General features: G+C 55.1%; 1 protein-coding gene across 1 annotated transcript; it reads right to left on the bottom strand.

Moving 5' to 3' along the window:
* Positions 1 to 590: 590 nt before the first annotated feature.
* Positions 591 to 24,069, bottom strand: CAPN1 (calpain 1). Its single transcript, XM_049780150.1, has 21 exons — positions 23,750 to 24,069; positions 23,541 to 23,610; positions 23,177 to 23,295; positions 21,431 to 21,564; positions 21,158 to 21,326; positions 20,381 to 20,464; positions 20,072 to 20,157; positions 19,793 to 19,867; positions 19,557 to 19,717; positions 5,829 to 6,007; positions 5,357 to 5,368; positions 4,748 to 4,956; positions 4,034 to 4,073; positions 3,635 to 3,700; positions 3,424 to 3,481; positions 2,908 to 2,972; positions 2,472 to 2,540; positions 2,303 to 2,381; positions 1,946 to 2,062; positions 1,549 to 1,607; positions 591 to 1,215 (listed from the first exon to the last, which is right to left on the bottom strand). Exons 1-21 carry the CDS (start codon positions 24,014 to 24,016, stop codon positions 1,189 to 1,191), a joined length of 2,145 nt encoding a protein of 714 aa, XP_049636107.1. The 5' UTR covers positions 24,017 to 24,069; the 3' UTR covers positions 591 to 1,188.
* Between the last annotated feature and the right edge of the window lie 1,227 nt (positions 24,070 to 25,296).

Raw genomic sequence — 25,296 nt, 5'->3', positions numbered from 1 at the left:
CTGGGCCTCCCCAGGCCACCTCCATTGGTTGAGCAGACCCTGTTTCTCCCCTGCAGAGGCCACCCAGCTTGGGGTTTTTTTTAGGCCTTCTCCCACCTTTCTGACCCTTGGCCTGGCTTATCTGGGGAGGCAGGAGCCCCGGGGCTCCGCTTACATAAGCTGCAGGTGTCTGGGTCATAAGCTCCCCCCACCACCCTTGGACTTGAGGGACTTGATGTGTACTCTAGGGAGCGTCTTACGGGGTCGGATTGTGCTAAGTAGGGGTTCATGTTTCAGCCAGAGCCACACAGCCAGAGCAGAGCCAGGAAAAGGCCAAATCAGACCTTCCCAGGCAGCCCAGAAGTAGGCAGCAGGTGGCCTGGGGCCAAAAAGACTGAGGTGTGGGCTCCCCTTTACCCCTGCAGGGAGGTAAAAAGAAGCTGGGACTCAAGGCCTTTGCCCTCCTGCATGCCTGGAGGAGTCCTCAAATACCCCCCAAAAACTCCCAATCCAATTCTGGGGGCGCCTGGGTATAATACCTCCAGGGGAGGGGAAGGAGGCTGGTGGGGAGGCTGGATGGGGCTAGGCTGCACAGAAACACAGACACGAAGGTGGGTCTTCTCCTTTATTATTTGGGGTTTCTCTGTATGGAAACAGGAGCCCCCCCCCCACTCCTTGCCCCAGTGCCTCAGGGTACACTAGTCCTTGAAGAATCCCCTTAAAAGTCACCAATATAAAAAAGGGGGAGCTGCCCACCATCCAGGTAATGCTCCCAGTGGCAGGACAGGGGAAAGGCTGAGGGGCTGAGGGGTGATTGGTTTCTGCAAGAGAAGGGACAAGCCTGGGATGGGGGGCCCTGAGGGGCTCCGAGGTTTAGAGCCGCAGACAGTTGAGCTAGTGGTTTTGGTTGAGCCTGCGGGAAGCCAGTGCAGAATCTGCGTTGAGGGGCTGTGGGGATGCGGAGGGGGCTGCTCCGCCACCCCCTAAATTGAGGCACCAACAACAGCCTTGTGGGCTTGGCACTGAGGAGCCCCCAGATGTGCCTGGAGCAGAAAAGCCAAGCACGGGGCGGGAGCAGGAGTGGGGGGTGGTGCCAGGGCAGAGGCCAGGGTGGCGGCTGCCCCCACCCCAGGAAGGCACTGCAGAGGCGGGATGGGGGGCTTGGCAGATGAGTGGGGACAGAAGAGGGGTACAGCCGGGGTCCCCACCTCAGGCGAACATGGTCAGTTGTAACCACTGTGGGAGGAAAGATGGGTCAGTGGGGGTACCCCAGACCCCAACCAGTGCAACCTTCTTTTTTTTTTTTTTTTTTTTTTTGGTTTTTGGGCCACACCCGGTAATGCTCAGGGGTTACTCCTGGCTATGTGCTCAGAAGTTGCTCCTGGCTTGGGGGACCATATGGGACACCGGGGGATCGAACCGCGGTCCGTCCAAGGCTAGTGCAGGCAAGGCAGGCACCTTACCTTTAGCGCCACCGCCCGGCCCCCCAGTGCAACCTTCTTGGGGGACCTTCCCTTCTACCACCCCTACTCGCCCTGGGCACTGCGGACACCCAGGGTCTATCCATACCTTAAACAGGTCAAAGGTCACTACGCCATCCAAATCTGTGTCCAGAGCTTTGAAAAACCCTTCAAGGGAGCAGAGACGGGGTGTGAGGCCATACCTGGACACCCTTCACTACCCCTAAGGTGCCACAAATCCCTCAGCCAGAGGCTCCAAGGCCTTCATCTCCACCTCCATCAGTCAGGCTGGTTTCTGATTTTGGGGTCACCCCAGGGGTTGCTCAGGGCTTATTCCTGGCTCTGCACTGAGGGATCACTCCTGAAGCTGATCTCAGGGGATCAAACTCAGGTCAGCCCTGTGCAAGGCAGGCACCTTCCCTGCTGTCCTTTTTGAGCCTCCACACACCTGGACCACCCCATCCCTAGACACTGCCTGGGACCCAGTGTCTGGGGCTGACACTTACGGAACATGGTCTCCAGCCGAATCAGGCAACACACAAAGTTGTCAAAGTCCACGGCCAGGTCGGGCTCGGAGTAGCGGGTAATGATAAGCTCATACAGCTTCTTGTTGAGCTTGAAGCCTGGGCAGGGGCAGCGGGTGAGGGCAGGGAGGTGTAGCCCTGCCAGGCCCAGGAGGGGCGCACAGGATACCCCCAGGGTAGGAAGACCCAGACAGGCGAGTGCCCAAATCATGGTAGCATGGAATCCCATAGAAATCAGGGGTCAGGGCTGGCCCAGGAGCACCCACCGTGGAGCCCTGGCCCTCCCCAGGAGAGTCTGGCTTGCTATGACCCCCCAGGTCGCTCCCTTTCTGAGCCCACCTGCAGCCTCTATGGCCATGCGCATCTCATAGGCGCTCATGCTGCCAGACTTGTCCAGGTCAAACTGCCGGAAGATCGCCTGGGGAGGACAGCAGGGGTCAGGGGTCATATGGGGGGAAGGGATCAGGGGTCAGAGCTCAGGTGACCGCTGCCCAGTGGGGGTCCCTACCAGGTAGTTCCGGATGCGGTTCCACAGGATATTGAACTCCACCAGGCCCAGTTTCCCATTGCCGTCACGCTGAGCAGCCGTGAAGGAAAATGCACCCCTTAAGGTGCACAGGGAGAAGGGCCAGAGCAATGGCACAGAGGGGAGGGCATCTGCCTTGTATGTGGCTGACCCTGGTTCGATTCCGGCATCCCATATGGTCCTCTGAGCCAGCCAGGAGTGATTTCTGAGTACAGAGCCAGGAGTAATCCCTGAATGTTTCCAGATGGCTCCAAAACAAAACAAACTGAAAACATGCACTGGAGGACAGGGAGATGCAACTGCCTACAAACAGGGCAGAGACAGGCCAAGGCAGGGAGGCTCCTCTTGGGGAGACTACTCATATGGAAAGCCCTGCCTCAGTTTCCCCACCCTCCCCAGGAAGGCAGTGGAAGGATACGTCCATGAGGTTGACCATGCTTCGGCAGGACTCGAGGCTGAAGCCCTTGGTACGCAGGTCTTTGTCTGCAAAAAAAGAAAAAGTCCTTCTCAGACCGTGGGAGGTGGGGTCCAGCCCAAGCGGGGTACAAGATCTGACTAAGGGGGACCTGCACCCCCCGTTGGGGATCTAGTTTTCACTTGGCCATGAGAGCCCTGGTCAGAGAGACACGAACTTGGCCTCAAAGCACAAAGGGATATGAAGCAGGTGTCAAAGGGCAGAGGGCAGAGGTAGAAAACTTCAGGGCATGGGGAGACTGTAAAGTATGGGGGTGTCCAGAGTAGAGGACACAGGGAAGTTGGGGGGGGGCTAAAGAAGTCAAGGGCTAGGTAGGCTCAGGAAGAAGGGAGCTGGGGGCTCGGCAGGCCCAAAAAAGCAGAGGGTCCCCCAACCACACAGACCAGGGCAAGATCCCCAGGCGGGAGCAGGCCATGGGTGAGGAGCAAGGGGGCAGCCAGGGGACCCCAGTAGGCTTACGTTTGCTGATGATCCTGTTAAGGATGGTCCGCAGCTCCTTGACGCTGATCTCCAGGTCCTGGGGGGAGGATAGACCCACCCTGAGCCCATGTGTCCCCCATTCCCTACCTCGTCCCATCCCAGACCCGTGTCTTCTCCCGACCATCCTGCATCCAGCCCCTTCCCATCTTGTTCATACCCCCTGTCCCACCACCCCCCACTGTCCTCCTACCTCCCCGGCCAGCTGCCGGAAGAGGGACTTGAAGTTTTCGTCGATCTCCTCTTCTGAGAGGACACGCTGTGAAGAGGGAAGCCAGTCAGGGGCGTGGGAACACTCCCCATATCAGCCTTACCCCGGCTACCATGAACTGTCTAACCCCCCTCCTACAGGAATTCTGGGGCACCCCAACCTCGGACCTGAGTTTCTGCTCAGAGGGATGGGGAGTTGCCATGGGGAGCCGGGTAGAGGCCAGCACAGGCCCCCTCCCAGAGAGCAGCAAGCTCGGGGGGGGGCCCCATCACTTTCACCCCAAGCACCCCACAAACTCTAAGTGCCTAGTAAGAGAGGCATCCCTGAGGAGGAAACTGTCCTGGGAGCACCCCCATCCCTGGCATGGCTCTCAACACACACCTCATCTGGGAGATTGGCCTGGATCTGGTCATCCAGCTCCCTGCAGGGCAGAGGGGGAAGGAGGCATTTAGATTGGGGGAAGCCCTGAGTGGGGAGGGGAGGAGTTAGAGGGCAGCAGGGGTGGGGAGGGGAGGGAGAGAAGAAAGAGGAAGGCGACAGAGGGTAGGGGAAGAGAAAGGAGGGGAGGGCAGCAGGGGTGAGTGTGGAGAGCAGCAGGGATGAATAGAGAGGGCAGCAGGGGTGCATGGGGAGGGCAGCAGGGGTGAGTGTGGAGGGCAGTAGGGGTGAGTGTGGAGGGCAGCAGGGGTGAGTGTGGAGAGCAGCAGGGATGAGTGTGGAGAGCAGCAGGGGTGCATGGGGAGGGCAGAAGGGTGAGTGTGGAGGGCAGCAGGGGTGAGTGTGGAGAGCAGCAGGGATGAATAGAGAGGGCAGCAGGGGTGCATGGGGAGGGCAGCAGGGGTGAGTGTGGAGGGCAGTAGGGGTGAGTGTGGAGGGCAGCAGGGGTGAGTGTGGAGAGCAGCAGGGATGAGTGTGGAGAGCAGCAGGGGTGCATGGGGAGGGCAGAAGGGTGAGTGTGGAGGGCAGCAGGGGTGAGTGTGGAGAGCAGCAGGGATGCATAGAGAGGGCAGCAGGGGTGCATGGGGAGGGCAGCAGGGGTGAGTGTGGAGGGCAGCAGGGCTGAGTGTGAAGGGCAGCAGGGGTGCGGCCACTTACTGAGTCCCAGCGCTCTTCTCGGAGAAGAAGCGCAGCACGAAGTCGCCCTCCTTGTTGGGCTCGAAGGTGGACGGCACCACCACGTACTCGCCGGGCGGCAGGCGGAATCGGGTGCTCACCTCCCGAAGGTTGATGAACTGCTCGGAGCGCGCCCGTGACGAGTTGGCCAGGAAGAAATCCCGCTTCAAGTGCACGGGCCGGCCCACCAGCTGGGGGGACAGGGCGCTGCAGGGGTGCCCATTGGCCCCAGAACCCCACACCCAAACCCCAGGGGCTCTGTTACCGTCACCCCCCTTGCTAATGTGGTCCTTGATCAGCCCCTGCCTGGCACTCAGCACAGCTCTGGCTTGGCCCTTTTACAAATGAGGGCACTGAGGCTTGGTCGAGGGGCACCCCAGGAGGAGCAACCCTGGGTGGGGCCAGTGTGGGTGTGTGGGCAGCACAGGGGTCAGGGATCCGGGGTCAGCCCTGGCCACACATGGCAGACTCTGATCTGGGGAGGGCAGATCCCCCATCCACGGGGGCCCCAGGGAACAGGCCAGGCAGGTGACCCCTGACTCCGCAGCAGGCTCTGGCACTGGCATCCAGGTGAGTCACAGGCACACCTACCTCCGGAGGCACCTGTAAGGGGGAGGGCAGAGAGACGAGGCTGGGGGTGCAGCTGGGCAGGGTCCCAAGTACAGGCAAGTATTTGAGAGCCGGAAAACAGGAGCAGAGTCCTGGATCCCTTCAAGGGCTGCAGCGCTGATTCAGAGCCCCAGAGTAGCCCCGGGGGGCCAAGTCTGTACCCCCTATCCCAGGAGCACCAATGCAAGAATCTGCAAGCAGGGCCCACTTACCACCCCCAGGAAGCCCAGCACCTTCTGAGGCTGAGCCTGCCTGCCCCTGTGTCATCTGTTCTGATCTCAGGAGAAGATGGGGCGGCTGCCAGCCTCTCTCCTTTCGACCCCAATTGTCACCCAACTGTCCATCTCCCTGGGAGCTTTTTGGGATCCTGCCAGGCGGCCCCCAAGGCTGGCAGAGATACGAGCAGGTGCCTGCCCGGGAGCCCTCTATCAGAGCTACCCTGCTGGCTGCTCACCTCGTAGACAGCGAAGCCGATGGTCTCCATGTCTCGGCCATAGCGGCGCTCTCGCCTCTTGTGCTTCTGCATGAGCGCCAGCACGAAGCTGCAGCCGTCCTCACGGCCACCGTAGTCCTGGTCGGGGTCATCCACCTCCTCCAGCCGGATCTTGAACTGAGGGTTCACCCAAAAGGTGGCTAGAGGAGTGAGAGGGGGGAAGCAGAGATCAGAGGAAAGGGCAGGGTAGGGAGGTCCTCCATGGCTCCTCCATCCATCCATCCATCTGTCATCCATCCATCCATCCATCCATCCATCTGTCCATCCAATTATTCACCTGAGTGGTCATCTACCCACCCATCTATCCATTTATCTACCCACCCGTCCATTCATCTGTCCATCTGTCTATCCATCCATCTATCCACCTGTCCATCCATTCATTCACCTGTCCCCCCATCTATCCACCCATCCATCTATCCATTTATCTACCCATCCATCCATTCACCTGTCCATTTGTCTATCCATCCATCTGTCCATCCAGCTATCCACCCACCCATCTATCCATTTATTCGTCTGTCCATCTGCCCATCCATTTATTCATATGTTATTCTATCCACCCACCAATCCATCTGTCTATTCACTTATCTATCCATCTGTCCATCCATTTATTTTTCCATTCATCCATTCATCTGTTCAGCTGTCCAGCCATTGTCCAGCCATCCATCCACTCACTCTACAAATATGACTCAGAACCAACCAGGCGCAAAAGGACAGAGTTGGGCAGGGACACGCCCAGTCCCAGCCCTCATGTGCTCACATTCCAGAAGCCTGAGCAAGCCAGGTGAATTAACAGACCATTAACCAGAATAGACGGGCAAGTGGGAAAAAGTGGGTTAGGGCATCTCTGTGGTGTCTTTGCCTCTGAGATCCAAAGGGGGTGCTCAGGGATCCCCATGCCCCGAAACCAGACAGAGCCCAGGTCAGGAGTATAAAGAGGAGAAGCCTCTGAGGGAGGGATTAGGCCAGGACAAGTGGCTTTGGCTGCAGTTGCCTGAGCCCAATGACTTGCATTTCTGGCAATTGGGTGATTCATTCACTGCTAAACCCAGTGCTGATTAGAATATGCGAAACTCCTTCCTAAAACTCTAGGAAGGGCTGAGAGGTGGCTCATAGGCTGGATCCCAAGTTCACACACAAGAGTCCGGGTTTGATCCCCATTCATGGGGATTGTGGTACTGCATGGTTTCCTAAGTAGCTGTCAAGAGCAACCCCAGAGCACTGAGTCAGGAGTTGTCCCTAACTGCCATCAGCTATGACCCTCAAACCATTAAAAAAGATAGCATGAAGGTAGTGTGTTTGCCTTGCATGCAGAAAGATGGTGGTTCGAATCCTGGCATCCCTGATGGTTCCCCGAGTCTGCCAGGAGCAATTTCTGAGTGTAAAGCCAGGAGTAACCCCTGAGCGCTGCCAGTGTGACCCAAAAACCAAAAACCACCACCACCACCAACAACAAAAAAGGCACCAAAAAGTCCAGCATTTCCCCTTCCCACATGCTAGACTCATGCCAAGCAGAAAACATCGAGTAGAGATTGGAAGGTCAGGAGTTTGCAACCCACCAGGGGCTGTAGAATGGGGCAGCGACTTGGGAAAAGTCAGGCTGCTCCCCAATTAGCTGTCCTGTATCCAATTACACGGTGCCCCCCTCAGTTCCACTGTCAGGTGTTAACCACAGAGGAAGGAAAAAGAGATCCCAGGGGCTGGAGCGGTGGCGCAAGCGGTAAGGCGTCTGCCTTGCCCCCGCTAGCCTAGGACAGACCACGGTTGGATCCCAGGGTGTCCTATAGGATAACTCAAGCCAGGAGTTATTTCTGAGTGCATAGCCAGGAGTAACCCCTGAGCGTCATCAGGTGTGACCCCAAAACCAAAAACCAAAAAAAAAAAAAAAAAAAAAGAACCCTAACCCAAAGGTGTCGATTGATCTCTCTGGGCATCCTATTGCAATAGCTAATGGCAGAGGCAGCTCAACTGTCCATCACCTGCTGGGGGCGCGAACCAAAGGTGCGGGCAAGGTGACATCCACCAATAGGGTTAAGGAGGAGGGTCCAAGGACCGCCCCTCATGAGAGGACTTAGTACCAGGGTTCGATTCCCCAGCTGAGGCTCTTCAGTTTGCTAAAGACCAGACAGAGCAGAAGGAAGGGGAAGTGAAAAATAAATGCTGGGCAGGGAGTGCCGATGGCATAAGCCAGGGCTTGTTAAACCTTTCCCACTTGCACCCTTTTGAGGTAACCAAATGGGGTGCTGAGAATTACAACAGGGAGAGCCCTGCCAGAAACACTTCGGGGGCATGCCAGGGTTAATTTTGAAGCACATGCTTTTGCTTTTGTTTTTGGGCCACATTTGTGGGGGTGCTCAGGGGTCACACCCAGCTTGAGGGGCCCCTAAGGTACTGGGGCTTGAACCAAGGCCACCAGCACGCAAAGATTGCACTCCAGAGCTTTGAACTAGACTCTTTCTGGTTTTTTTTTTTTTTTTAGTTAATTTTTGGTCATCGTGTGTTCAGAAACCTTTTACTGTTGCCAAGTGTTTCAGTCATGTGCCCCTATATAGAACTGCACATGATCTGTGGGTTAAGAAATTTGGCTCGGGGCGGGCGGTGGCGCTGGAGGTAAGGTTCCTGCCTTGCCTGCGCTAACCTAGGACGGACCGCGGTTCGATCCCCCGGCGTCCCATATGGTCCCCCAAGAAGCCAGGAGCAACTTCTGAGCGCATAGCCAGGAGTAACCCCTGAGCGTCACAGGGTGTGGCCCAAAAACCAAAAAAAAAAAAAAAAAAAAGAAATTTGGCTATGGGGTTGGAGAGATAGCATGGAGGTAAGTCATTTGCCTTTCATGCAGAAAGTCATTGGTTCGAATCCCGGCATTCCATATGGTCCCCCGAGCCTGCCAGGAGCTATTTCTGAGCGTGGAGCCAGGAATAACCCCTGAGCGCTGCCGGGTGTGACCCCCCCCCAAAAAAAAAAAAAAAAAAGAAGTTTGGCTATGCTATGAATGAATGGAGCTAGAAAACCTCTTTTCTGGGGCCGGGCGGTGGCGCTGGAGGTAAGGTGCCTGCCTTACCTGCGCTAGCCTAGGAGACGGACCGCGGTTCGATCCCCCGGCGTCCCATATGGTCCCCCAAGCCAGGAGCGACTTCTGAGCGCATAGCCAGGAGTAACCCCTGAGCGTCACCGGGTGTGGCCCAAAAACCAAAAAAAAAAAAAAAAAAAGAAAACCTCTTTTCTGGGGAGTGGCCACACCCAGAAGCACTCCGGGGTTACTCCTGCCTCTGCACTCAAGAATCACTTCTGGCAGGCTCAGGGGACCATATGGGCTGCTGGGGGATCAAACCTGGGTTGTCTGCACGCAAAGCTAGTAGTGCTACAGTTTAGGCCCAGAGAAAATGCCTTTTGCGGGGGAAGGGGACTTAAGTCACACCCAGTAGTATTTAGGGCTCTCTCCTAGCTTTATGCTCAGAGATCATTCCTGGCAGGACTTGGGGGACCATATGAGATGCTGAGTTGTCACATATTCGGCAAGCGCCCTAGCCCCCTACCCATTGTACTAATTCTCTAGTCCTGAAGCTAGAAAAACCTGAAGCAAGTAAAAACTGCCAGTCACCAAGGGCACAATCCTGGTGAACCTGTGGCACTTGTCATTCAGGTCCAGTGAGATCAGTGAAGGAACCTTAAGGGGAGACTTTTTTTTTTTTTTAAGGGGAGACATATTTTTAAGAGCCACATGCATGGCTGCCTTGCTCAAAAGACACTCACTTCCGCCCAGGACTCCAGGAACTCAGCACGGCCCTTCTAGGCCAAAGGAGTGTGAAACTCAGTAGGAAGCAAGGCCGAGAAAGAGGAGCCTATGGTGGATAAAAACCACCTAGCAGAGGGCTGGAGCATTTGATTTGCATGGAGCTGACCCAGGTTCCATCCCTGGGATCGATCCCTGTCCTCCCATATATCCCCTGTACATTGCCAGGAGTAATTTCTGAGCACAGAGCCAGGGTACACAGAGCCTGTGTGACCCAAAAAACAGAAATTAAATTAAATTTCTTTTTTGGGGGGGGATTGGGGTCACACCTGGAGGTGCTCAGGGTGTTACTCCTGGCTCTGCACTCAGAAATCACTCCTGGCAGACTCAGGGGACCATATGGGATGCTGAAATTCAAACCATCATCCATTCTTGGATTGGCTGCATGCAACGCAAACTGCCTTACCACCGTGCTATCTCTCCGGCCCCCAAAACTTCAATTTCTAGAAACACTTGTGGTGGGTTTGGGGTCACACCATCTAGTGCTCAGTGCTCAGGGGGCTTTTCCTGGCTCAGTGCTCAGGAGTGTGTCCCCTGGAGGTGTTGAGGGATCCATGCAGTACTGAGGATCAAACAAGGGTCAGTGGCGTGCATGACAAATGTCCTCCTTCCTACTTTATCTATCTCTCCAATCCTGCGGAAAGACTTCTTATACTGAAATGAAATATGTGTTTGGAAGGTGAACCCATAGATTGGGACATATATAAAAAAAAAAAAAAAAAAAAAAGAAAAAAAAAAAAGAAAATGAGTGAATTGAAAATGCTTCTGGAGCCAGGAGATTAGGAGATGGAAAACTGGAACCCCTTCGAGATAAGAAGGGCTGAGTGACAAGAGGATTAGGAAAGAGGTGGTACCCCGAGAACTCAGAGAAGAGGAAGAATTTTGAGAGCTGCTAAAAGACGCCAGTCATCACCTGAGAAGTTCCAAAAATCCATGGCAGAGTCAAAGGCAAGTTTACAGCTCAACACATAGGTCCAACTACAGGAGATGGCAGAGAAAGCCAGAAAAAGTGCCAAAGAAGGAAGAAATAACTGGACGGGATCTTCACAGACTGAGAAGGTGAATCAGCAAAGACTCTGACAAAAGGCCCTTACAAAAGACCCTTTTCGGATCACTGAAAAACAAACCAAAGGGCACATTCCAGGAAGATGGAAAATGATTTCAGAGGAAGGATCCGAGAATGATGAGCACAGAGCCTGGTTTATCTGGGTAAGCCAAAAAAAAATCTGGGCAACAGCAAATACTGATGGGGCTTTTACAATAGGAAGAAAGTTGACAGAATAAAAATACTTGCTAAAACCAGTATATGAAACAATGAGGAAGATGATCTAAGAGATTAAAGAGTTTTCACTGCGTTGTTTGGGCGGAGACCAAAAAGACTGCTCATGGGGGTCGGAACAATAGTAAAGAAGGTAGCATTTGCATTGCATCCAGTTGACCAGGGTTCCATACCCCAGCACCCTAGATGGCCCCCTGAGCACCTCCAGAAGTGATCCCTGAGCACAGAGCCAGGAGTAACCCCTGAGTACCTCTGGGTGTGGCCCCCAAACCAAAACCAACCAAACAAAACAATATTCAGCAGAGTGGAGAGCAAGCACAGTGTGTAAGGCACTTGCTCTGCATACAGACGACCCAGGTTCGCTCCCCAGCACCCTACATGGTCCCCTGAGCCTCACCATAAGTGACCCCTGAGCACAGAGCCAGGTGGGCTCAAGCTGTGTTGCCCAGGGTCTATTTACTTGGGAAGAGGCACAAAGTACCTTAAGCCACTAGAGCCAAGATGGACTTGACCATGCCCCACGATGGAACAAATGACCAGTCATGTGGGCAAAGGGAAAACAAGGCTGATTCCATGGGAGCAGAAACTCTGGGTGGATCAGGGACAGAAATACCTAACCTGTGACCAAGGCCAGGAGTGACACCACAGTGGGGTGGGCATTGGCCTTGCAAGCAGTCAACCCAGTTTCTATCCCTGTATCCAGGGGTCTCAAACTCACGGCCCGAGAGTTGTTGCGACCCTTCGTACAACATTTTGTGGCCCGCGGCCGGCCTTCAGATATTGCAGTATTCGCGATTATTCGCGTACCGAATAAAAATCACATATGATATGGACCCCCAAGCCCCACCAGGAGTGATTCCTGAGCATAAAGCAAAAAGCCCTGAGCACTGCTGAGTGTGATCCCCCAAAAACAAAAAAGTAATATTACTGTGGGCGATCCACCTAGGTACAGCTTTGGGGCTCTAGTGACCTCCAGAACCCCAGGTCTAAACAGTACCACATAGCTGGGTTTGAGTTCTGAACCATCAGGCCCTTATGGTCACAGAGTATTGCTGGGAGTAGCCCTCAGGCGCCCGACCACAGTTCTAGAAGCTGTGCCTCACCCCCCCCAAAAAAAAAAGACGTCAGTAGTACCCCCGAGTGATTGTCAGCATCAATGTGGTTTTTAACAGAAGCCCAAGAGCCTTTATCATCCAAGCGGAAAATTCAATCCACAAACTCATGTGAAATTGTAGGCAGCCCAGATCTCAAAACAATTTGGAAACGAAACCAAGTTAGAGGCTCTTCCACTTTCTGATTTCAAAACATGCCCTAAGGTTGCTGTCATTGAAAATGTGGTACTGGGATAAGAACAGAAAAGCAAGGAGGCCAGAGCGATTGTAAAGCAGGGAGGACACCTGCCTGCCATGCAACTGACCCAGGTCTAGTGCCCCTGCCATCCCCTATGGACCGCCCCCCCAACCTTGCCAAATGTGATTCCTAAGTGCAGAGCCAGGTGCAAGCCCTGAGCACAATTGGTGTGGCCCCAAAACAACAGCGACAAAAATAATAGAAAGTAAAAATCAAAAAAATAATAATAATAATGGAAAGTAGAGTTAGAGACAGTGAAGGCAGGAAGGTGTTTGGCCTTATTGCAATCCTGGTTAAAATCCCTGGCAGAACATTTGGTCCCCTGAGCCCCACCAAGGATCACTCCTGTGCACAGAAGCAGGAATAGCCCCTGAATGGCAATGCCAGGTGTACCCCCAAACTCCTCCACCCTGAAAGAAAATGGAACAAAATAAAAATCTAAAAATAGGGGGCCGAGCGGTGGCGTTAAAGGTAAGGTGCCTGCCTTGCCTGCGCTAGCCTTGGACGGACCTCGGTTCGATCCCCCGGTGTCCCATATGGTCCCCCAAGAAGCCAGGAGCAACTTCTGAGCACATAGCCAGGAGTAACCCCTGAGCGTCACCGGGTGTGGCCCAAAAACCAAAAAAAATAAAAAAATAAAAAAAAATCTAAAAATAATTTCAGGGGCTGGCACAGTGGTGCTAGAGTTAAGGTGTCTGCCTTGCCAGCAATAGCCTAGGAGGGACCGTGGTTTGATCCCCCGGCATTCCATATGGTCCCCCAAGCCAGGAGCAACTTCTGAGCACATAGCCAGGAGTAACCCCTGAGCATCATCGGGTGTGGCCTCCCCCAAAAATAATAATAATTTCATAGACAGATGGCCCATTGATTTGTGGATATGGAGGCCAAGACGCCTCAATGTGGGCAGGAAGTTTGTCAACAGGTAATGGAGAACAACTGAAATTCAATGTGCAAAGAAATATTGCCCAGTGGGGCTCCTGTCTTACATACTCCACAAAAATGAATTCCAAAGGGATCAATGACCTAAACAGAAAGGCTAAACCTGTGATACAGAAAACAACCCAAGAGACTCTGCTTCAGGACATTGGATGTGGGGATGGAAGTCTTTGAAAAGACACTCAAAGCAGGAAGAACCAAAAAAAAAAAAAATAGATAATCAAGTGTCATCAAAATAGAAAACTAGGCTTTCAGGGATAGTCATGAAAAATAACAAGATATGGGTCCCGAGCGATAACACAGCAATAGAGTGTTTGCTTGCATGCAGCTGACCCTGGACAGACCCAGGTTCGATCCCTGGTACCCCATATGGTCCCCCGAGCCTGCCAGAAGTGATTTCTGAGCGCAGAGCCAGGTGCCACCAGGTATGGCCCAAAAACTAAAAAAAAAACAAAAATCAAGATATGGAGCAGAGTGATAGCACAGTGGTGAGGGCACTTGCCCAGCACCTAGCGGAGGAGAGTTCAATCCCCGGCATCCCATATGGTCCTGGAACCCCAGCCAATAGTGATGAGCTTGAGTGCACCACCAGGTGTGTCCCTAAAATTAAACAAAAAAAAAAAAAGAGGCAGGTAAAGAAGGAAATAAAGAGAACAAGAGAGTGAAGACCAGCACACATGAGGTTGCAGAATATGTCCAGGATAATTCGGAAATGACGCAAGAGATAAACTCCTCGAAAACACGACGCCTCAGCATCCACCCCTGAGGAAACAGGAGATGGAGCTGATCCCCAGGAAGTGAGTTGGTATCAAATTCATGGGCACAGGAGAAACAGAACAGGTCTGACGCTCCCCCCACATCCCAGAACACTTTTCTAGAAAACGCAAGGACAGCACATTCCAGGTCATGTTCCCAGCCCAGCACTAAGCTAGGGCAGCCTGAAAAAGGACAAGTAGAGCAAAATGACCCTTGAGGAAAGAAAACCATGGGGAAGAGTAGTCAGGGGCCAGAGAGAATATTCTAGAAGGACATTGATGGAAAAGAAGTGAGATCAGGGCCCAGGGAGATGCTCCAAGAGCAGCAGAATATTATGAAAGAAAATTCCTGGAGGAGTGAAGTCAGGGGCAAGGGAGATACTCCAATAGCAGGAGCATTTTCTTTTCTTTTTTTTTTTTTTTTTTTTGTTTTTGGTTTTTGGACCACACCCGGCAGTGCTCAGGGGTTACTCCTGGCTGTCTGCTCAGAAATAGCTCCTGGCAGGCACGGGGGACCATATGGGACACCAGGATTCGAACCAACCACCTTAGGTCCTGGATCGGCTGCTTGCAAGGCAAACACCGTTGTGCTATCTCTCCAGGCCCGCAGGAGCATTTTCTATACATACAAGGAACCCCCAGGGTTTGATCTCCAGCACTGAGGGCTCTCTTGAAAATGGATGGGATGAGGGGAACCCTCTCCGAAATAATATTATGACCATGTTTTATTTCTTTGTTTGGTTTTGAGATCACACGCTTATACAGGGCTTTTGTCTGGCTTCACAACTCAAGGATCACTCCTGGCAGATTTGGGGGACTCTAAGGGATGCCAAAAATTGAACCCCAGTTAGCCGTGTGCAAAGCAAGTGTTCTCCCACTGTACTATCATATTAGCCCCAACCATGATGTTTTCATTTCAGGAATGTAAACTTGATCTCAGGGACCAAAGCAATAAATGTGGGCCTAGACGATGGGTCCAAGGGTGGAAGGACATGCCTTGCCTGTGGAAACCCAGAGTTTGATCCTGGCCACTGGATGGTCTCAAGCATTGCTGAGGTGTCCTAGTGATCCCCAGCACTGCCCTATACACCTGAATACTTCAGGTTGGTGCAGGTGGGCTGTGTATCACCAGGCGTGGCCCTGGATGGTTTGGTTTGGGAGGTGTCCTCCTCCACCCTCCCTGATTATTGGAATGTGTTGTCTAAACTGAGCAAATAAAGCACATCATCTTGGGCAGGAGCAAAAGTATAATGGGGAGTGATAGCACAGTGGGGAGGAATCCCTGTGCACCTCTCCGTGTGGCCAAAAAAAGGTACTCAATAGAGGCCAGAGAGATAGCACAGTGGGTAGGGCATTTGCCTTGCATGTGGCTGACCTGGGTTCGATCCCTGGCATCCCATATGGTCCCCCTTGCCTGCCAGAGCAATTTCTGAGCACAGAGCCAGGAATATCCTCTGAGCCCTGCCGGGTGTGGCCCAAAAACAAAACAACAAACGAAAGTATTCAATAATAGTGAACTTTATCAATCTGATAAAGTTGCATAGATAAAGCAAGGACGAATTACCCAGAGGGGAGTAATAGTGGCAAAACTTTCACTATGTATTTTGGGCTGAGAGTCATGCGCTAAGCCAAAGCCAAGGCCAATGGAGCATTTACACTTGTCCCACAAGGACAGGCCCAGGCAGCATGTAGAAGGAGATAAAGGAACAGAAGATAGAAGAATTGGAAAAGAAACAAACTTTGTCCTTATCTGGAGCGATAGTACAGCAGGCAGAGAGTACAGTGGGGAAGGCATTTGCTTTGATGCAATTGATGCAGATTTAATCCCAGCATCCCATAGGGTCCCCACGCCCTCTTGGAGGGATCCTGAGTGCAGAGACAGGAGTAATCCCTGAGTACTGTCAGGTGTGGCTCCCCGCCACCCAGCAGAATGTTATTATCTACAGATGTTATATGGCCAATTAGAAACCCAGGAATCAGACAAATTGGGAAAATTGAGTATATTTTTATTTTTATTTTTTTGTTTTGTTTTTGGGGTCACACCTGGCAGCGCTCAGAGGTTCCTCCTGGCTCTATGCTCAGAAATCGCTCATGGCAGGCTCGGGGGACCATATGGGACGCTGGGATTTGAACCGATGACCTTCTGCATGAAAGGCAAACGCCTTACCTTCCATGCTATCTCTCCGGCCCCAAAATTGAGTATATTTTAACGAAGTCACAGTGTTACCATTCAACCAATCACACTTGAAGTGCCAGGAACTTTTACTTGGGGCTTATAGTTAATTTTATGAATTTATGTGAGTACCAAGGATGTACCTCATATATACAAAACATGTGCTCTACCAATGAGCTACCCCTCTTGCCTGGGAGATGCGAGTTTTTGGGGGGAGGAACCATATCCGGTGATGCTCAGAGACTACTCCTGGCTATGCGCTCAGAAATCGCTCCTGACTTGGGGAAGCATATAGGACACCGGGAGATCAAACTGTGGTCCGTCCTAGGTTAACTTGTGCAAGGAAAATGCCCTACCACTTGCGCCCTGGGAGATGCAATTTTAAAGAAATGCACAGATAGTGTATATAAAACCGGCAACCCAAAAGGCTCTGGAGCTCATACTTTACATGTGGAAGACCTGGGTTCCATTCGTTTTTTTTTTTTAAATGGTTTTTGGGTCACACCCAGCATCGCTCAGGGGTTAGTCCTGGCTCCAGGTTCAGAAATTGCTCCTGGCAGGCAAGGGGGAACATATGGGACACCGGGATTTGAACCGATGACCTCCTGCATGAAAGGCAAACGCCTTACCTCCATGCTATCTCTCTGGCCCCTGGGTTCCATTCTTGACATCACATGGTCCCCTGAACACCCCAGAAGTGACCCCACACAAAGCACCAGAAATAGTTCCTGATGATCACCAGATGAGCCCTCCCAAACAAACACAAACAGAAAGAGCTAAGCGGTACCAGCATGATAGAACTAAAGCTCAGAAGAGACTTAAATGCTGCATAATGAAAACTATTCAATATTGAAAGACTTTAAAGGAAGACAAAATGATTAAGGAAAGGGGCCATCATCCTGGAAAAGAAGATTCAAAATCAAAGCCTGCAGGGACAGAGTGATATAGGACAGCAGGGAGGACGTTTGCCTTGCACGCAGCTCAGTTCCATCCCCAGCACCACCAAGAGTAATCCTGAACAGAGCCAAGACTAAGCCCTGAGCACCACCGGATGTGGCCCAAAATACAAAGCCAAAACCAAAACTGAGGCAGATAGGAGAGAGGAGTGGCACAGACAGGCCTTGCCTGGTAGCTCAGAGAGGGAGGCTCCTTTCTACCCAGTTGTCACACATGTGTAAAATCACTTGACTTTTTCCTTTCAACTTTTCTGAGTTAATTGGCACAAGTACCCTTAATTAAGTCAACCCTGACCCTCGGGTGATTTTCGTTAAACTCTGGCTAATAAAAGTGGCAGGAAAGCAGCAGAAAGGAAGCTTGGCTGGCTCTGTAAGACATTTCTCGACACGGCTGGCCGAAAGTGTAGTTTTGGGGCACAGCTGTAGGGCATCTGTTGTGCACGCTGCTGACCCGAGATGGACCGGGGTTCAATTCCTGGCATCCCATATGGTCCCTCGAGCCTGCCAGGGCTGCCACCAGTGTGGCCCAACTCCCCCCAAAGAAAAGAAAAGCTGAAACTGCCTTCTCCCAGGACTTGGTGAGCTGCTTCTCAAGTACTCATGGAAAAAGAAGGGCCAGAAACAACAGTTCAGGGGGTCCAGAAAGATGCTGACCCCCAGCAGGGATCACAAACTGCCCACTGCTTCCGGCACACATACACACAGACCCACATATTTGGCACTGCAGGGCCAGACAGGGAGAGATTTCTCACTCTAGGGAACAGGGAGGGAGGGTATCTATTTGGGGAGAAGAATGCTTCGGAGGGTGGCCAGAGAGGACTGCTGGACAGGGACAGCCGGGTGGGGTGACTGAACCCAGCCAGGGACCTTCCCAGAAGCGGGGGGCATCAGGGAGGGAAACGGGTGGGGGGCAGATGAGGTGGGGGGCAGGAAAGGGGCGGAGATTGCTGAGAAACGGGGGTGGAAAGGCTCTGCCCTGAGTCTGTTTCGCTTTCAAGTGGGGAGAAGGGTGTTCTGTTGAAGGCAGGGAGAGGGGTCCGAGGGGAAGAAGAGGGGGACTCCTAGGAAAAGAATGGGGTGCTTTGGAGATGGCAACATAAGGGCCAGTCTTGCTGGTGACCCCCTTTCTCAGTGCAGTGCAGTGGGAGGATGAGTCAGGACGGACCCAGGGGAGGGAAAGCACGAGGCTAACTGGCAGTGGATTTGTGGGCTCAGTTTGCAGCTGCAAAGCAACCAGGGGACTCCTCAGCTTCTCTTGGGCCACATGCCAGGGCTGGAGCTCATGGCCAAGCCTCAGCAATGGGGACCAGGAGTCAGAGGTGGCCGTGTGTGTGTGTGTGTGTGTGTGTGTGTGTGTGTGTGTGTGTGTGCGAGTCAGAGGTGGCTGTGGTCAGGGCAAGAGAAAAAGGGTTCTGCTTAGGAGGGTTGGAGAGACAAGGCAGTGGGGAGGGTGTCTGCCTTACAGGCAACTCGTTAGATCACCAGCACCACAGATGATCCCCTTAACCCCCAAGGAGTGACCCCAAAACACAGAGTCAGGAGTAACCCCTGAGCATCTCTGGGTATGGCCCCCAAACAAAACAAATCGAGATAGTCTGATTTGGAGCCGGAGCAACAGCACAGCCAGCACGTGGCCAGCCAAGTACAGATCTGGGTTCGATCCCCAGCATCTCATATGGTCCCCCGAACCTGCCAGGAGTGATTTTGGAATGCAGAACCAGGAGTAAACCCTGGGCGCCGCTGGGTGTGGCCCCAAAAATCGAATCAAAACCAAACCAAACAACAACAAAAAGATAGCTTGATTGGGGCCGGGCGGTGGCGCAAGAGGTAAGGTGCCTGCCTTGCCTGCGCTAGCCTTGGACAGACCTCGGTTCGATCCCCCGGCGTCCCATATGGTCACCCAAGCCAGGAGCAACTTCTGAGCGCATAGCCAGGAGTAACCCCTGAGCGTCAAACGGGTGTGGCCCAAAAACCAAAAAAAAAAAAAAAAAAAAAGATAGCTTGATTGGGATAAGGCAGGGGAGGGGTTGAAGAAGGGTTGTGGGGAGCAGTGAGCCCACAGATCAGACCACCCGGCCAGGTTGGGGCTGCAGAGCAGAGGTTGGTGGGGCAAGGGGGTTTTGGGTCCCTCTGCTGAGCCTTCAGGGGGCTACGGGAAAGAGGAATCAGTGGGTGCAGAAGGGAAGGAGGGCAGGGACTTAGGTGCCAGGCTGGGACAGAGACCCCGGGCGCAGCTGGGCAGGGAGCTCATGTCTAATTCACATGAACTCCTAGGGTCTGGGCACAACAGCACAAACCCACAGCTGGAATTCGGGGGCCCAGAAAGGGGTGATGAGAACAGGGCAGAGATGGAGTGAGGGTGAAGAAAAGAGGAAACACTGAATGGTGCGGACAGAGCTGACCTCTCTCCCGTCTCTCTCTCCTTAGCCCCCTCTCTCACCCCCTCATACCTGGGTAGTTGCGGCAGCCCCCCGCGGTGCTGCCCCTCCGCCAGGTCCCCTCATAGAGCGTCGTGTTCCACTTTCGGATGCTGCGACTCTTGAGGGCATCGGGGGTCAAGTTGCAGATTTCCAGACGTGTGAACTCACGCATGAAGTCCCGGAATGACATCCTGGGGGCAGGCGCAGAGCTGAGCCAGAGGGACAGAGGGGGGTAAGGGCAAGGGTCCCCCTGGAAGGGCGCTCACCAGAATTCCCCATCATCCATCTTGATGCGGAGCTGGTCCCGCTCGTAGGGGTCCACGTTGTTCCACTCCATGGAGCTGGGGGAAAAAGAGCATTGGGGGGCTGCCCGTGCACCCCCTTAGACCCACTTGGGTCCTCTGCAAGGACAAAGCTGAGCCCAGCTTGTTGGGTGTTTTATGTAAGAAAATGGAGCCAGCCATCCCAAAGATGCACACAGCTGGGGCACAGGGTGGGGGCCCCCAGTTCACTCCCAAGCCTATGCTTTGGGGGGGTCCCCTCACCCATCGCTCCAGGCTCCCGTCCACTCCACCTCGCCCCAGGGGTTCCGCATCCGGATCAGGCTCACCATCTGGCCCTGGTAGTTCACCTGGGGGTAGGAATAGGGGTACCATCAGACCTGGGACACCCCCTCCCCTGCCCTGTTCTGTGTCAGGGGAAGCCCACAAGGTCTTCCCAGGAGGCAGCTCTGATCCTGGGGTTCCCAAAATCAGGTGGGACAGGACAGACCCCACAGCTGGGTGAACCAAGATGAGAGGGGTATGCACCCCGGTTGGGCAGGGGGTAAGGGGGGGCATGGGGAGGGTGGGCACCTGCTTGGCTCCAGTCACAGAGTACGCGTGGCCCTTGACCAGCTTCTTGAAGGTGATGGCCTCCATGTCCAGAACGCTGGAGATCTGGAGAGATGGACCGATGAGGGGGTGCAAAGGGCCAGCCCTACCCCATCATCCTGGGGTCCTAGAAGTGGCAGGCCATGGCCCTGACCCCACGGAGTCTATTCCCCCCACATGAGCCCTAAGAAAGGGACCCCTTAGGTACCCCATCAATTCAACCTCCCAGTGAGGTCCCAGGCCTCATTCTCACTGTCTGCCCAGACCTCAGTCTTGAGGGCCTGGTGAGATAGATAGACAGGGAGGACAGACTGTCACTGATGCTGCACGAAAGGGGACAGAATTAGAGGGGGAATTTGGACCTGAGGCCAGGTAGGGGGTCCTGGGCTGGGGGGGGGGGAGAGCCAAGGGTATTGGCAGGGTGGTGACCCCAACTGTGGATGGAGGGGACAGCAGGGAAGAGGGAAATGGGCAGAGCTGAGGGGGAGGGGCAGGCCTGGGGGGGGACTCAAGAGAGGGGCAACGGGGCTGGGAGGGATAAAAACTAAGCCTGAGTTGGAAGCTAAGCAAAGGTGAAAGTACAGGGGGATCTCAGGAGTGGGGTACTTGGAATTGTTAGGGGTGGGGGTACAGGGGAATCTTAGGAGTGAGGGTAGAGGGGTCTCTGAGGGGTACCGAGGATTATACAGGATAGCTCTTAGGAGTGGGGGTACTGGGGGAATTTCAGGGGGGCTCTCAGGACGGGGGGTGGGCTCTCACATCGATGGAGCAGCCCAGCAAGGAGCCTCTCTCCAGGGCCTTGAGGATGATCTGGTAGAGGTCGCTGGGGGCCTTGCGCAGCTCGTACCACTCTGTCACGCCACCCGTGAAGTCCTCGAATCCCTCCGAGGTGCTGCCTCCTGACAGGGCCTCGTAGCTGCCGTTCACTCTGCGGAGCAGCTCCCGGGTCAGCGACCAGCCCAGCCCGCAACCCAGCACGCCCCCAACCCGCAGCCAACACCCCGCAGAGTGGGCCCCTCAGCACCCACTCACTTGGCATAGGCCTTTTCCAGTAGGGCGCTCCAGAACTCATTGCCCTGGGCCGAGTGCACGAACATGAGCTTCCCTTCCTTGACAGGCAGCAGGTCATCCACCACCACGTCCACCCACTCGCCGAACTGCCACAGCTGCGGGGGGGACATCCGTGAGTGCCACCAACGTTGCCCCCTCACTGGGCACAAGGCTGCTCCCATGGGCTCAGACCTGGCCTACCCACTGCCATCTGCCACGCAAGGGGCCTGTTTCCCCATCCAGGAACAGGAAGAGGAAACAGGGTCTGGGGCAAAGCCTGGCAGGAGCTTGGGACATTTAGGACGGACAGAGGGAGGTCTCAGGTTTGCCCAGAACCTGTATCCTCCAGAGCCAGTTTTTTTTTGTTTTGGAGGTGCTCAGGGGTTCCTCCTTGGCTCTGTGCTCAGGAATCGCTCCTGGCAGGCTGAAGAGACCATATGGGATGCCAGGGATTGAATCCAGGTCTGTCCTGGGTTGCTGCCTGCAAGGCAAATGCCCTGCCACTGTGCTATAGTTCCGACCCCTCAAGAATCACTCTAGCCGGTGATGGGGGGACCCTATATGAGATACTGGGGATCGAACACTGCTTGGCCTCTTGCAAGGCAAGCATCTTCCTACCACCCTTTGTCCTTTTGCTCCGGCCCAAAACTAGCCTTGCCCCCAATTTCTCTTCCATTCTGAGCCTGGGGATATGTGGCATGCCCTGAGGGGTGCTGGAGGCAGAGACACTTGCAAGATGCATATGGAACGAAAGTGGAGATCCTACCACTGCAAGACAGGGAGGGGATCACCCCCATCCGGGGCACCTGCAGGGGCCAGCAGAAGGGAGCCAGTGTAGGGGGAGGGGCTGGGACTAGGGCAGGGGGTACAGAACAAAGAGGGACACCAACCCCAAAGTCAGCGACAACAGAATCAAGATAACTCAATCTACAACAAGCTATACACAAAGGGAACCAGTTACACTAGCAGTTCAAGGGCAAAAGGGGGTGGCATGCTGGGAATAGGGGTGGTGGGAATGGCCCTAATTTACTGTCACTAGGTATCTTAAATACAACTGTAAAAGACTTTGTCATTCACATTGGTCACAATAAAAATTATTTAAAAGATAAAAAAAAAAAAAAGAACAAAGAGGGAAGGGGAGGGAAGAGTCTTAGGGGGAGTGTTGAACAGGCCAATCAGAGGCCTGGGAGGAGTGGATTGGAGGAACACCGGGCAGGGGCGGGGAAAAGAGCGAGGCCACACCCCTGCAACCCAGAGGGTGCGGCAGGTGCGGCTTAAGGCCAAAACAGCCCCAGTGTCTGTGGTCCTGTGGCCCTGGCCCTGAGCCTAGGTCTCCTTGCCAGGGGTGTGAGGAAGGAGGACCCCAAGCTAGGGGGGGGTCTCCTACAGGGCTGCTGGGGTGCAGCCCTCCCACCCCCAGCTCAGAACTCATCAGTGTGATATGACAAATTTGGGAGCTAAGGGGCAGAGCCTGCAGGACGGGCTGGACTAGGAGCAGACAACACCCCAGAGTGCCCCAGGGCAGGAGCGGGCTCTCTGGGCTAACAGCCACCCACTTTTCCCTGCACTTTCTCCCACCAGCCACCTAGGAATCCTGAGTGACCGACTGGACTCCCGCAGGCCAGATGGGGGAGGCAGCAGGAGATGGAAGATCTCTAATGGGGAGTCTCCACACGCCCTCACTTCAGAAGAGGGTGCTGGGAGCCCCCAGCTTCTCGCCACCCTCACCTGGAAGTGGAAGATGCCCGCATAGCCATCCTGAAAGCTCTGGCCATGTGGGACCACGCGGTGTAGAAGCGTGTCGTTGAGGGTCAGGGAGGCGATGGCGGCCAGCAGCCAGCAGTCCCCTGGGGACAGACAGGAAGTGTGTCACGGGGTCTCCTCATCTGCTCTGCACCTCGCACCCCCACTGGGGAAAACCGGGGTTCCCCGGGTGGGTGGGGTGCCCCTGGATTTCCAGAAAAGACCCAGGAATCTGGGCAAACCAGCCCCAGCGCTGTTGGCCAGAGCCAGTCTGAGCCTGCAGGAGGGAGGGGCTGGGACAGCCGCAGGAAAGAGCCTCGGGGGACCAGCGTGGAGCATAACGACCTACCCAGGCCCCCCTGGCAGATGTCAGTGCGGGTGGCTCCGTCCACGATGAATTGCGGGTTTGAGAGCAGCTCCTACAAGACACCCCAGAGAGCCCTGACTTGAGCCAGCGCTGCATGCCAGGCTCCGGGACACCAGGGCCTGGAGGCCCATTCCCACCCCACCAAGGTTCTTGGGGACCACCCCAGCTGCACCAGGGCTGTCCCCACTCACCGTGGGGCGCTTCCACTTGATGCCATAGGTCTTGGAGGAGTTGGGGCCCAGTTCCTTGAAGCCCAGACTCTGGGCGATGGGGGGGAAGGCGTCGTCTCGGAACAGGGTCCCAGTTTGCAGGCACTGGGCCCGCAGCTGCTCGAAATCCTGGCCCAGGTACTTGATGGCATTGTCATGACGGCCCAAGCCCAGCTCTTTGGCCCGCTGCTTCTGTACCTGCGCCGACACCCCAGTGCAGTACACCGGGGTGATGAGCTCCTCCGCCATCCTGCGGGCAGAAGGGCCAACTTGCAACCCCTCCTGTCTGCCCAGTCCTGGAGCTGGGGTGCCTCCTGAGACCCAACGCTGCCTTCCAGCCCCAGCCCACCAGGGCTGTCCCCTTCAGGTCCCCTCCGGTAACCCAGTTCTTTCCCCCAGTTCAGGAGCTAGAGAAGGGGTCGGGCCCCACCTCCAGCCCCAGGCATCTGCCTGCTCCCTTCTCCAGATCCTTTGTGCTGCAAGGTGGGGCCGGCCTGGAGGAACCGCCAGTGACCCAGAGTGGAGAGGTAGGTCACAGACCCTTGGAGTGTCCCTTTTGGATTGATTCTTTGCCAGCCTGCTCCCCCCTTCCCAGACTAGCCAGGATCTGGCCTCCACCCTGGTGCCTGAGAGTTCCAAGCAGACAGACAGTGGGGTGAGGGTGGGGTCTACTTTTAGGGGGGGCTCTCCAAATCCCTGCATCATGTTGGAGATCAGGACCCCAGGATCCCTGGCCCTGCTGCCCAAAGAGGCGACCCAACCAGGGCGGGCCCTGAGTTGGGTGGCTGCTGGGTGAGGGGGCCCCCACGCCCCATTCCAGGCACTCAGACACGGGGTCGGGGAGGCACCCCCAGAGGTAGCCAGGAACCGGGTGCCTGCTGTCAGAGCCTTACCTGGGGGTGGAGTGCTCGGGGGGCCTCTGCGTCCTGCGCCCGCGTCCCGGCGACAGCTGAGGGCAGGGCCCAACCAGGAAGCGGAGCGGCGGCTCCCCGCCCGCGCCCTCCTCCCCGCTCCTCCTCCTTCGGCCCCGGGGCCGCGCCGCTTCCTCTGCACCGCCTTATCTCGGGGCTCCCTCTGCGCGCACGCCCGGGCTCCCCGGCCCTGCTTGGCGGGCCCCGATCGGCCCCAGGCAGGCTGCTCTGTCCCGGGGAGGGACTGGAGGGCACCGGGGGGAAGGCCGGCCCGGCCGGGCAAGGGGTATTTTTAACCCACGGCCCCGGCTCGAGTTGCAGGGCGGCGCCCCGAGAGTGCTCCGGGCACCCCGCACTCCGCCAGCTGCGCCCGGCAGAGATTCCCTGGCGCTGCGGCAGCTGCAGGGAGCTGGGCCTGGAATGGATCGGACCGGACTGGGGAGGCCCCACCCGCCTGGGCGCGCCCAGCTAGGCACCCCGAGAACTCTCCCAGCATCAACTCCAGCCCCTCACCCCACAGAGCTCAGGCTCTAGCAGCCTCTAGGGGTTCCCTGCTGGCTGTGTGACCTTGGAAGAGTCCTTTCCCTCCCTGCCTCAGTTTCCCCACTCCTGCAGGGG

The sequence above is a fragment of the Suncus etruscus genome, chromosome 9 (genome assembly GCF_024139225.1).
Source record: "Suncus etruscus isolate mSunEtr1 chromosome 9, mSunEtr1.pri.cur, whole genome shotgun sequence".
Lineage (NCBI taxonomy): Eukaryota > Metazoa > Chordata > Mammalia > Eulipotyphla > Soricidae > Suncus > Suncus etruscus.
Note: the sequence above shows the minus strand (reverse complement) of the source record. Positions and strands in the feature narration are given on the sequence as shown.